Raw genomic sequence first — 12223 nt, 5'->3', positions numbered from 1 at the left:
TGGGCAAATTATCTCAGGACACAGCCTGTTTCCTCTAATGAGGGCTTCTCCCTCTTGCAGCTCTACTCCCAGGAGTGTGGGAGGGGGGCAGTGCCCGGAGCCAACCTCAGCGGCGCTACAGCTCTCCCCCGGAAATGGTGTGGGCAGCACATACCACCAGCCCAGGCAGGGGACTGCTCACATTGACATCTCAGGCCCAGAAATCCCCAGCGAAGCAGTTCTGGCCTCCTCCTGGGCCCCTCTGGGGAGGAAGAGAAGAAGGAACCAGGGAGTTGGGCCGAGTTATGTAACCAGCTTCCTTGGAGTCAGAGGCCCTGGCATGTCACAGCCCAGCACTGCAGGGAGAGGCTGGGGGAGGGCGAGGCGGCTTGCTTCCCTCCTTTGCTGCTTCTCCTCCAGACCTCAGCAGACCTCGGAGGTTGGCGCTGCTCTCCAAGACTCTCAGCTCCAAGCAGGCACCCTCCTGCTAGGGGTGGGAACCAGGAAGGGCTGTTGTCATCGGAGTGTGTGAAACAGTGGCCTGCTGGCTTCCCGGGCAGAAAACCTGGCTCTAGTCCCCACCGCAGCACCTGGGGGTATGGGCTACGGGAGAGAAGCCTGGGGCCCTCCACAGTGTCCACCCCTGCCCCAGCTTCTTGCCCCCCAGATTCTCCCCACTGCCTCCTAGACAATCTGTCATAGGTGAGGGGCCATAGGGCTGGGGGCTCAGGCTGCCCCGCACTGCCCCTCCCTGGCCTCTGGGCAATCTCACTTCCCTTTCCTGCCTCCATCTGAACTTCTTCTCTAGCCTGGTGCAACCCCCACCCCCGCATATTCATCTGTGTGCACAGCACCAGACAGGGCAGGAGGGAGGGGATGCAGGAGACAGGGAAGCAGAGAGAAGAGCTGAGACCCACTCCTGCTCTTGAATGACAGTGAGGGCTTCAGCAAATCCTTACCCTCGGGGCCACAGCAACCATATGCACTAGGTGATGTTATCACGCCTACCGCACAAACTGACACCCAGAGAGCCTTCCCCCGAAGTCATGGAGCTGGTGTGCAATATGCTGGACAGCAGAACTGCCCAAGTCTACGGGACTCTACCATCCCTGTTCCAGACTTCATGGCTCTAGCTTTGGGGATCCACATACATCCGGGGGTGCTACTATTGGGAGACACCACACAGACACCACACTGGTCCCCATTGAGGAAGCTAGTTTGGGAGCCAGAGGATGGCCATGAAGACAGGGACAGGGCACAACAGAGGCCAAGGTCTTGCCTGCTGCCTGCCACCCAGACTCTTCCCTTCTGATTCAACTCGAGGCATTCCATCTCAGGCGGGATCACACCCACCCACTGCCTGCCCCTTCCAGACACAGGGCTGCTGGCGGCCAAGCTATCCAGCACAGAGCACAGCCTGACAGCCTGCTGTCTCTGCCCTCTCCCCTTCCAGCTGTAGAACTGAGAAGGAAAGAGTACTAAGGGCCTCGTAGGCCAAAGCCCTTTCTCCTTCCTTCTTGACACACAGAGAAACTGAGGCCCAAAGAGGAAAAGCAGCTCATCCAGGGTATCAGAGGGATAGCAAAGAAGTGGGGTCCCTGTTTCCCAGGTCAGCACCCCTCTCCTTGACTTATCTCACTTGGCTCTTGTCCCCAGATAGCACTCTGGCTCATCCGTCTGTCTGTCTGCCTCTCTCCCAGCTCCCCCACTCTCTCTCCCCACCTCCTGCTTTCTTTTCCTAGCTCTGCCTGCAGGCCCCATGTCTGAAGCCTCCTTCACAGACTTGCTCGCCTTCTCACATTCTTCTGAGCCCCACCACCCCCCACGTTCTTCCTTCCCCTCCTCAGAGCCAATGAGCAATTTTTGGGTGGTTTAATTAGCTGATCACGACCGCAGCCTGCTGGATCCAGTGCCCAGAATGTTGTCCCCAGTAATTAGGTGGGTCCTGAGTACTTGCCCAGTGGGAAGCCAAGGGGGAGATCTCTCCAGCTGCATAAAGAGCTCCTTGATCGGAAGCCACGGACCCCTCCTCAGGCCAGGTCAAACCACACTGGGTGTACTGGGGCCAGATCCAGATGTCCATTCTAAAGACTCTACAATCACGTACGCCACAGTCCAGACCCAGGAAGGCTCAGGAAATGTCTGAGGATGGGGATGAAGAATGGAAGCCACACTCTTGGGGCCAGCAAGGGATGGCTCCACGGCTGGGACATTTACTTAGGGAGAAGGATTTGGACAAGCGGTAAGAAGCGAGGATGGTACCCTAAATGGGGGGAGCAGGAGAAGCAAAAGCAAGAAGGCTGGAACGAGCCACCAAACCCCATGCCGGCTAGCTCTGGTTATCAGAAAACACATGCTCCTAGCCAGGTAAAGCCGCTCATCCAATGACCTCCGCCCTTTGGGTGACACACACACACAAAATCAATTGTAGGTGTCTCAAAGCCCGCAAAGATATCCCATTGTCCTCACCAACCATACTGCCCATCCCCCTCCCCCGCCAAGTATCTCTTCTCCCAGTGAAACACCTACATTCAGCCTCCTTCACTGAACAAATATTTACGTAGTTCAGTGCACCATGCCAGGTCTGCACAGGTACAGGGACAAAAGACTCAGGACAGGTGTCCTTGGTCTCACCCAGGGGACACTGCAACTATGTAAATAACCAGGACACATTGGGGGTGTGGGGGAATGGATCAATGCCAAGACTGAGAGAGAGAGAGAGACAGAAAGAATGCAAAACAAAACAAAACAAAACACACACACACACACACACACACACACACACACACACACACACACAAAAGAAACAAAACAAAAACCCCACAAGGTACTTGGTGATCAGGGTGATCAGCGAGGGCTTCCTGAAGAAGGAGGCCATATATGATGCAGGCCTTGAAGGACAGACAGGAAGGGCACTGTGTTGGGTCAGGTCACCACCTGTGTACTAAGGGCCAATGATGAAACAGGCTTGTGCCAAGAACTTTGAGGCCTCAGGAGTGAATCAGAGATGGTTACTCTGTGTGGGAGCTCACAGCCTGCTGAGGGAGCTGACCTCAAGTAAATACCGCCCTTTGGCCAGGGACTTGTCCCTGCGCTTTACCTATTTCAGCTTAGTTACTCCTTGAGGCAACCTACTGTATAGGCACAGTTGCTGGCCCACTTCCCGGATGAGAGTGCTACAGCAGAGGAAGGGTTAAATAATAGAAGTCACAGAGCTGGTAAGTGGCAGAGCTGGCATATGAAACCAGGAAATCTGGTTCTTCGTAAAGCCTACCCACTATACTAATCAGTCTATGCTAATCGGATCACAGAGTGGGCTGAGGGCACAATCCACAGTCACCCAGGCCCAGCTCCCCTGCAATCTCGGTCCCACTGGTCTGTGACAGAGGCCTGAACTTTGCCCTATCCCCCACTTCTGGCCACACTCTGGAAGAAAGATCACCCCCATGCCCACTAGCAGAACACAGGAAAGGAGATATCTCAAGGACAGTTACCTCCTTACACAGCATGGAGGATTTGACTTCCACAGGGACACCAAGACCCAGAGAGGGTGTATGTGGTGCCTGGATCACACAGTAATGATTAAGCTTTAGAGCATACCTCTGGGACCCTCCAGTGATGGTACATCCCAGCTGTCCACTCCTCCCCCCGCCCCGCCCCTGCCCTTGGTCAAAACACACCCATGCCCACTAATGGCATGGGAGAAGGCAAGAGGATAGAGCCGCAAAAGAACCAGGAGGACCAGCTGTGGGGCCAGAGGCCCACAACCACTATGGGAGGGCCCTTCGGCTTCACCCAGGCCCATACCCATTCCGTTTCCGGACCTGTGGGTGCCTGCCATGTTGCCACTGAATGCTCAGACCTTGAGCGAGGAGTAAGTCTCTAGCCGGCCTGACATTAGCCAGAGTGTCCCCCTTGTTCCAGGCTCTTCAGACCAATAGATGGATTCCTCTCCAAGTACAAGGGGCCCCACGGATTCGGCTGTGGTCCCAGCCAGGCCCAGCCCCGTCCTCGGCAGAGGAAAACCACTCAGTGGCTGCGGTGACTTCAGCCATACAGAACTCCAGGACCTGTCTGGTCCAGTCCCCGAAGCCCAGCCTCATCTGGCACCAGGTCTCCTGGGAAGGAACAGGCAGTTCCTCTCAAGTGGACTAAAGATGGGGCCCGTCCCAGGAAGGAGGAGGCGTCTCCGGAGAGATGACCCTGCCAGGGCCCCTTGGGGAGGGAGGGCTGGGGCTGGGACAACAGACGCCTTTGTTCCCCTCTCAAAAGCAGCCACCCTGTCCTACCCCACCCCCTCTGTTGGTTGGACACCCCCCCTATTAGGACTCCAGCCACTCCTGGGGCAGGACCCATCCTGCACACAGAAGACAGAGAGGGAGCCTGAAACCATCCCAGATAATACCTACTCATACTGAGACATGCCCCACCCTCAGCAGCCTTCAGTCTGATGGGGCAGACAGACCTTCCTCTTTCGGATGCCTGTCTGATGGGGGGGAAACCAGCTTCACTCTGAGGAACCCCATTCTGATAGGGATGGGACCTCCCTCTCCTTCAAGACTTCACAATCTGATGGAGGAAATGGACTCCCCACTCTCCACCCACCAAACCTAGTCTAATGTGGGAAACAGGGCTTTCATCCTTAGAATCCCCTAATGGGAAGGACCTAATATTAGCCCTTAGGATGCCCCTGGGCTGACAGCAGAGGCAAGAGGGGAGGAAGGATTCAGTGCACTCAACTACCCTTCCCAGGCATCTCCAATGAATCAGACCCAGAGGTGGATAACAGACCAGCAAACAGAAAACAGAAATAGCCCCCAAACCACAAGAAGCTCACCAACTGGGAAATAAAAACACCTGGGGTATGGATAAATGTGTGAGAAACTGCCAGGAAATTCACCCACCCAGTACCCAAGGCCTACTTCCTAGGGCAGCCTCGTCCCTCGGCAGCCAAACTCCTGGGCCTGCAGCCGCTGTCCGCAATTTCTGTCTAGACGACTCGGCCTCCCCCTTGCTCCAGAACCCAGCTCAGAAGGCACTTCCTTATGAAAGGCTTCCCAAGACCCCCGGCCACAATCAGAGGCCCCTCTTTCAGGAGACACCCTCTCCTGTGACCAGCTTGCATTTCTACCGTGTCCCTCCCACCCCTAGCTGAGCCTGACCCCCCAGGTTCCCACACCCCCAGTCCCCACCACCTGAGCCCAGGGCCTCACACCCTTCCTCCATGAGACCTACCTGAGCTCCAAGCACGGGGGAAAAGCAGGTCCTCCCCTCTCCCCTGTGACCCAGCTTTGCCCTCACCACCCCATCAAAAGCCCTCTCACCAAGTCACCAGCCGCTGCCTTCTGGCCAACTCCCAGGTGCGTAGCTCAAGCTGGTCCCCTCTTCCCCCTCAGGCACCTGAGCTCTCCAAGGCCCCAGCTGCCCCTAACTCTCCTCTCTGTACACACCATAACTCTTCCCTACACCACAGGACCCACGCACCCCTGGAGGCAACTGCCACTTCCAAACACGGGACTTTCCAATCCCTACCTCCCTCCACCATCCCTACCCCCAGGATCCTGACCCATCTATGCAGACAGAAGTCTCCCTACATCTTCCTCAACTTCCAGTCTGGCTCCCTGCCAAGCTGCCCCTTCCCTGCCGGCCTCAGACAGACAGATGGCCAGAATGGTCACTCCGGAAGCAGTGAAGGGTGGCCTGGCTGACGCCAGGGGCCACTTGGGTGGTGTTGACGCTCTGTTGTTTTTCCATTGTCACAGCTCCGAGGTGTGACAAGCCCCCTGAAGCCATGCCAATGGAAAACTTCAGCCTCAGGCAAGGATGCCCAAACTTGGAAGGGAAAGAGCTGTGGCCAAGTCTGAAGCCCAGAAGCCAGCCTAGACCGGGGACCAGAGATGGTAAGTCAGGTTCAACACTGCCGCTCTCAGCAACCTCAGATGCATCCTTGGACAAAGCCACAAGACTTCTCCCTATTCCACCCAAGACAGGTCACAGAGGGCTTGACTGCTGAGAGAGAGATGACAGCCAAGGTTCGAAGAGCTGGTGATGACATGTCTATCACACCCGCCTTCCTCCCCTTCCAACAAAGAAAACTTCATAACCATCTGTAGGAACAAGAATTCCATTCCTTCCCGTTACCTCTCGGGAAGTCCCTCCTGTTATCTCACTTTGATCGTTAGTGTTGGCAGCTGAATTAGGAAGAACAGCAAGAACCAGAAGGGATGCACAGCCCGAGAGAGAGTGGACTGGCCAGGGAGGTGCGGGAGGCTGTGTGGGCCATTAAGCCCTCTCCCTCCGGGTGGAAGCGCGGTGCCGCAGAGGGCTTTGTGAACACACGGGCTGGCTTCTCCGCTGAATGGCAGGGGACAAATTACTTAATCTCTCTTAGTCTGTTTCTTCAGCTGTAAAAGGGAGAAACAATCCCTCCATTAACAGGATCACTGGGAGAACCAAATGAGATCATGCATGTCAGTTTCCTGACACATACCAGACACCGAGCAGTCAGACTAATGGACACCACCTCCTCATTCATATTTCTCATTTGCATCCTCTCCCCAAGCCTAGCTTGGACCCTGCTTTCTCCCAGGCTCCTCCTCAGCCTCCTCACCCAGTCTCCCTGCTTCTGCCCTCTGCACCCCTGCCACTGCCAAAGGCGTCCCTCTGCAAGGGAAATCTGCTCTCGTCTCTCCTCTCACACTCCCCCCTGAACCACCGCAGACTCTCTCCTTAGTGACGTTCCAGGCTGTTGCTGACTAGCCTGCGCTTTTCTCTTGAGGCTCACCTATCATCACCAGCCCCACCCGCAGGTCGCACACACAGGGTGCTTCGAGCCTCCCAGACCTTTTCACATTCTGCGCCCTCCGCCAGGAACACCATCCCCACGGCCACCACCTTGGCCTCCTTGTCTTTCCAGATGAAGCTCAGGGGCTCCAGAGCCACCTCTGTCCCAGGAAAGCGTCCCTCACCATGTCCCCCCCTGGGACTGGGGTGGGGACTCCTCCCTAGGCCTTCCATGGCACCTGTCACCCTGCAGTGTAGTCACCTGCTCAGCTCTAAATCCTTCGGCGACAGAGTGGGACCCTTCCTCTCAGAAGCCCCAGCCCCGGACACTCCGTCAACATTTGCTGAATGGGTGTACGATTGCTCCCAGAGCACCTTGCTAGAACAGTCATCATAACACCTGCCCCGTAATTAATCCCATCCAGACATTGGTCTCCCCGGCCTTCCCCCTGGACCCCAAGACTTCCTAGAGGACAGTGACAGTTTCTGACTAATTCTCACTATCACTTCCACATGGGGCTGAGTCCAAGTGCTTAGACGGATGCCATGACTCCTGAGCCTTACAGTATGAGGTATTTGCAGTTTCCTCTTCCAGGTCAGAGAAAGAAACCCATGGCCTCCGAAGTGAGGCACGGTACAGCCCATTATTGATTTCGTCCTTCTCTTCCAAATGCCTCAGGAAACCTGGCCTCCTGGGGCTATGAGAGAGGGTGGGGGGGAAAGCAGGGCCACCATCCATCCAATGGACTTTAGCCAAGCCTGGGCTCCAGGCTTCAGGCAGCACCTCTTTCCCTGCTCAGCAAATTCAATAAACACAACAGAGCCTTGAAATGCTTAAGTACTGACAGCTCCAATTTACAGACAGGAAAACTAAGGTCCAGAAGGGTAAGGACAAATGTCCAAGGCCCCCTGTGAGTTAGAGGCAAGTGGGGGGGGGGGGTCGTGGGAAAGATCTTGACCCCAAAGACAAGGTCTCCAACAGGTACTGGGCTGCTCACAAGGTCCCCATCCTGCTGGCACTCTATGCCAGCATGGGCAGCAATGACCCACCTCTTCAAGTCACAGAGAGGCAAACCAAGGCCCAAGAGGGGCTGAGTCACCCTGATGGTAGAGCAGCACAGGAGGAACAAATGAGAAGGGCAAAGGCTCCTAACGCTCACGGGGAGAAAAGTCTCATCTCAATGGTCAGGAGGATCTTGGCTTTGGGGGACATTAGCCATAGCAGAAGAGAGAGTCGCACATCCTAGTGAGGACAAAGACATGGTCGCAGTGCCGGCCAGCCAGCTGCAATGAGGACTAGTCATCAAGGTGAATGCAGAAGCTTCAGGATCTTCTGCAGCCTCGCCTCCAAGCCCGGGGCCTCCACACACAGAGCAGGGCACCCTCAGGGCCCATGAAGGGTTTGGCACTGCCCAAGGGCAAGCCCCAGAGAAATGGACTAAGCGGGGTCCAGCCTCTGCCCAGCTTCTGATATCCCCTAACCTTAAGAAAGTCAGGTAACCTCTAACACTCTGGTTCCTCTTCTGGAAAGCAGAAAAGGAAAATTAGCCTCCTTGAAAAAGATGTCAGGGGGACGGTTGGGAAGCAGTTTCTAAATTATCTTCAAGCCTCAGTTTCTTCTTCTGAGGAGAAGAAAATAGTCTCTAGAGGATCTCACTAACGCTGTTGAGGAAGAGTGTCAGACAGCAGGCTGTGTGAATTTGCTTTGTCGTGGTCGCGAAACGTAATGACCACTGGGGTCATGTCTTCCTAGTCTAGCTGCTCCTTTGGGGAAGGAATAGGTCTTACATGTCTTTGATCCCCACGCCATGCTTAGTACACAGCAGGCACTCAATAAATAATTATTGGCAGCAAGAAGAGAGGGAAGAGAGGAGAGAGAAGTGGGGCACAAGGATAGAAGAAGGTAAAGAAAGAAAAAAATGAAAATGAAGGGCTTGTAGAAGTGGTAGGGGGAGGAGAGAGGGAAGCGTCTAGTGGCACTTAAAGGAGCAGGCAGAGGGAAGGGGTACAACCAGGGTGACAAACCAGAGTGCCTGATCTGGGCTTGTCTTGTCTACAGAGGCTATCCCCAGGGGCTGCCCTGCCCCAGCTCCCCCCCCCCCATTTTGTACCAGTTTTCCATCTCAGAGGCAAAGCCTCTCCCTTTCTGAGCCATGCCAAGCTCCTAAGGAGATAGGAACCCCTCTCCCCACCCCAGCTTCAGATGGTGGCCAGCCACACCAGGCCTCTGGAGGTCAGAGGGAGGGAAACAGAGTGGATCGGATGCATTTTTCCCAGGCTCTGTGGGGGCCTGCCACCCTGTGTGATGTGTGTCATTCCACTTCGTGCCATGTAGGGACTGGAGTGAGTGTGTCAGCGGTCAGCGGCCCCAGGGTCTGCTGGCTAGTGACCATGGGGCGCCAGAGTGCGTGGGCTTTAGTCTGACTGTCTGTGGGGGTCAGTGTTGGTGGGTCTCACAAACAAGGTGTTGGGGAGATAGGTGCCAACATGAGTGCGTGAGGGTATATCCCAGAGTGTTTGTCACAGTGAGTGCAAGTGACAGTGTCTGTGTGTATCTGTGTAGGCCACCATGAGTGTGCCAACATGAAGGTGTGGTAGAACTGATGTGTGTTAGAGTGTGACATGTGTATGACAACATGACTGTCAGCAAGAATGTGTTCATGAATGTGTACCAGTGAGTGTGTGACGGTGTGTCATTGTACACGATAAGCTTGTGGCAGTGAACGTCCGTGTGTATGCCAGCAGGAGTGTGCCCAGGGATGAGTGTGCCCCTGTGTCTCCAGGAGCGTGTGTACCATTGTGTGTTAACCTGCCCCCTTGCGTCTCTGCGTCTGCTGGCCGGTAGGTGCTGGGTGTCAGCAGCGAGTGAGTGTGAGTGTGTGTGTCTGTGTGTGTGTGTGTGTGTGTGTGTGTGGCGGCGGCGGTGGCGGCGAGGAGCTGTGAGCCAGATGGGGCGTCCAGGTCCCCACTCTAGGTACCCCCACCCAGGACCCCCGGGTCTCCTCGGCCCCGCCAGCGACCACACAGAGGAGACCTCTGGCACAGGAGAGCTGCGTACCGCGGAGCCAGGCGTCGGCGCTCCCGGGGTGACCGACTGGAACCCCCGCCCGAGCCCTCGCCCAGGTCGCCCCCAGGGCACCCGGCTGGGCCGCCTCCGGCACTCACCGCGTCCCTTTGTCGCCCATGGTCCGCCGCGGCCGCAGGAGGTCCGAGGCGACAGCGCCCAGGCTGGAAAATCCCCGGCCGGCAGGAGGAGCGCGGGCCAGCCGGCTCCCGGCTCCCTGCTCCGCCTCCTCCGCTCTCCCGGCCGCCGCCGCCGCCGCCGCCGCCGCCGCCCCCGCCCCGGGCCCGCCCGCCGCGCAGCACAGCGCCCTCCGGGGCAGCGGCCAGGGGCGTGGAGCAGTGCGGGAGGGTGCGTGTGCCTGCGAGTGTGCCTGCGTGTGCGCGCCAGGGCAGGGCGGCGGGCGCGTCAGGGCCTCAAGGCCGGCATTTGGGGGTCCACACCGCCATGCACCCCGCTGTGTGTCTGTGTACGTGAGGGCGCACGCTGGGGTGTCTATACGTGCGCGTGTGTGCACGCGAGTGTGCCGGTGCGTGAGCACGGCCGTGTGCTCCGGCCGAGTCGGGAGTGTGTTCGTGCGGTGGAACGGTATGCACGTCTTTGTGCAGTTGTGCGTGTGTGCAGGAGGGCTCCCGGTCCTAGCGAGGCAGCCTTTTGTGTATGCGGGAGGGTGGAAGCCCAAGGTCGGCCCACCCCAAGGCCTAGCTCCCTCCCAGCGGCGCCCCTGGTAGGGGGCGGGTGGGGGCCTGTAGGAGACCCCGGGTGCCTGGCACCGCCTTAGCCCCATGCCTCCCCCTCCCCCACCCCAACTCCTCGCCCTTCTGGAGAGATAACACCCAACAACCCTACCGGGACAGGAAGAAGGGGCGGGGGGGGGGGGGGTGGTTGGAGAAGGCAGCCATCAACGCTGGGGAACTCATGAGGGGGCGTGGGCCGGAGACCAGCAGGGGGCGGGTGGAGGTGGCTGCCTAAGAAGAGGAAGCAGTGAGCACAGGAGGTAAGAAGAAGCTTAGAGCTGGTCTCCTGTGGCCTGGGAGTCTGACCTGGTGGGGTAGCACCGTGGAAAGGCCCCTACCGAGCTTCATGGCTTTTTACGGGTGACGTTGGACACCAGCCCTCTCCAAAGGGCTCCAAACACACAAAGTGAGATACTTAATATAGCTTGCAGAATTGTTCACAGGTGTTTGCTGGCCTCCCCGAGTGCCTGGCAGGGGGTAGGAGCCCAGTAGATGTTAGCCCATCCCTCTGCAGACATCTTGGCGTGCTGTAAAACCCTGGCTTGGGACCCTGCTGCCCCTTCCTGCTGTCCATGTAGTGGAACAATATGAGGTCCTTCCCACCCCTTCACTGCTGGGATTTGACTAATTGGACCAGACAGTTCCCTAATATTGGCATATTAATGGGAGGAAAGGAAGCTATCATTTACTCTTATGTGATTGTGGGTCTGTAAACATCTCCTGTAATTATGTTCAGAAGCAGTTACCTATGCTGGTTATATATAGCTGGGTAAGGATATCCCAATAAAATTACTGTAATTATGTCCAGATAGGCAGGTGGTTAAGGAGGGCTGTGCTGATAGGCAGACAGGGTGGTCCAGGGTCTGGGCAATGTTGGGAATTAAGAGAGTGTGGATTAGAGCCCAGGACTTTCATCTTGGCCTTGGCCTCTGGGCTTCACCCTTACTCCTTCAAGGAAAGGAGAGAAGCCACCTGCTGTTTCTGCTGAGCCCAGGGACTTGAGAGGAGTGTACCAGAGTCCTGTGTGATGAGGGGAGGCTCACTGTGTGAGCTTGAGAGGACCCTAACTGGGATGGAGAGACCAGCTTCTGCCACTCTCCGCATCAGTTTCCCCTGGGAGAATGGGGTTAACCCAGCCACATGATCTACAATGGCTCTCCTCATGGTGTTGCCGAAAGCACCTGGATTTTACATCTTAATTCTCCCTTTGATTCAATAAATGCTTATGTTTAGTTTGCTACAAGACATAATGTGCATTACTTCCAAGGAAAACGAATGGTCCAGGAAGATGCATCAGATTGTTTCAAGTAACTCTTGCCCCCACACAGCTCTTCCCTGCCCATTTAGGGAACTATGGCTCTAATGCTCTGGGGACAGTGAACAGATTGGTAGGCTGTGCAGTTAACAGGCACGATGTCAAGTACATCCCCATGAGCCCATAAACTTCATGAGGGAGTTAATGGTGTCCCTGACACTACTTGATATTCAGAATTCTATGAGATAAATTCTCTTCTCCCTGTTTTATAAATAAGCAAGCTGATGCTTGGAGAAGCTATGTAGCTTGCCCAAATCCATAGCCTTCCCGGGGACCTTGGCCTCTGACCTCCCCTTCTCCAGCTCCTCCCACCCCCACCCGCACCACCAAGGGAAGCTAGTATATGGA

At 56.3% G+C, this 12223-nt stretch overlaps 1 protein-coding gene across 5 annotated transcripts in view; it reads right to left on the bottom strand.

The window, feature by feature from the left end:
* The window catches only part of ARRB1 (arrestin beta 1), a 75023-nt gene extending 64398 nt beyond the window's left edge, over positions 1-10625 (bottom strand). For 3 of the 5 annotated variants that reach the window (XM_032356407.1, XM_032356409.1, XM_032356410.1), the window contains exon 1: positions 9928-10625. In XM_032356407.1, the coding sequence (XP_032212298.1) occupies positions 9928-10610 (683 nt within the window). In that variant the 5' untranslated portion in view covers positions 10611-10625. The remainder of the gene's footprint in view (positions 1-9927) is intronic. The other 2 variants (XM_032356414.1, XM_032356415.1) reach the window with 2 other exon arrangements.
* Between the last annotated feature and the right edge of the window lie 1598 nt (positions 10626-12223).

This window comes from Mustela erminea, chromosome 9, assembly GCF_009829155.1.
Source record: "Mustela erminea isolate mMusErm1 chromosome 9, mMusErm1.Pri, whole genome shotgun sequence".
Lineage (NCBI taxonomy): Eukaryota > Metazoa > Chordata > Mammalia > Carnivora > Mustelidae > Mustela > Mustela erminea.
This window is presented reverse-complemented; position numbering and strand designations above follow the sequence as displayed.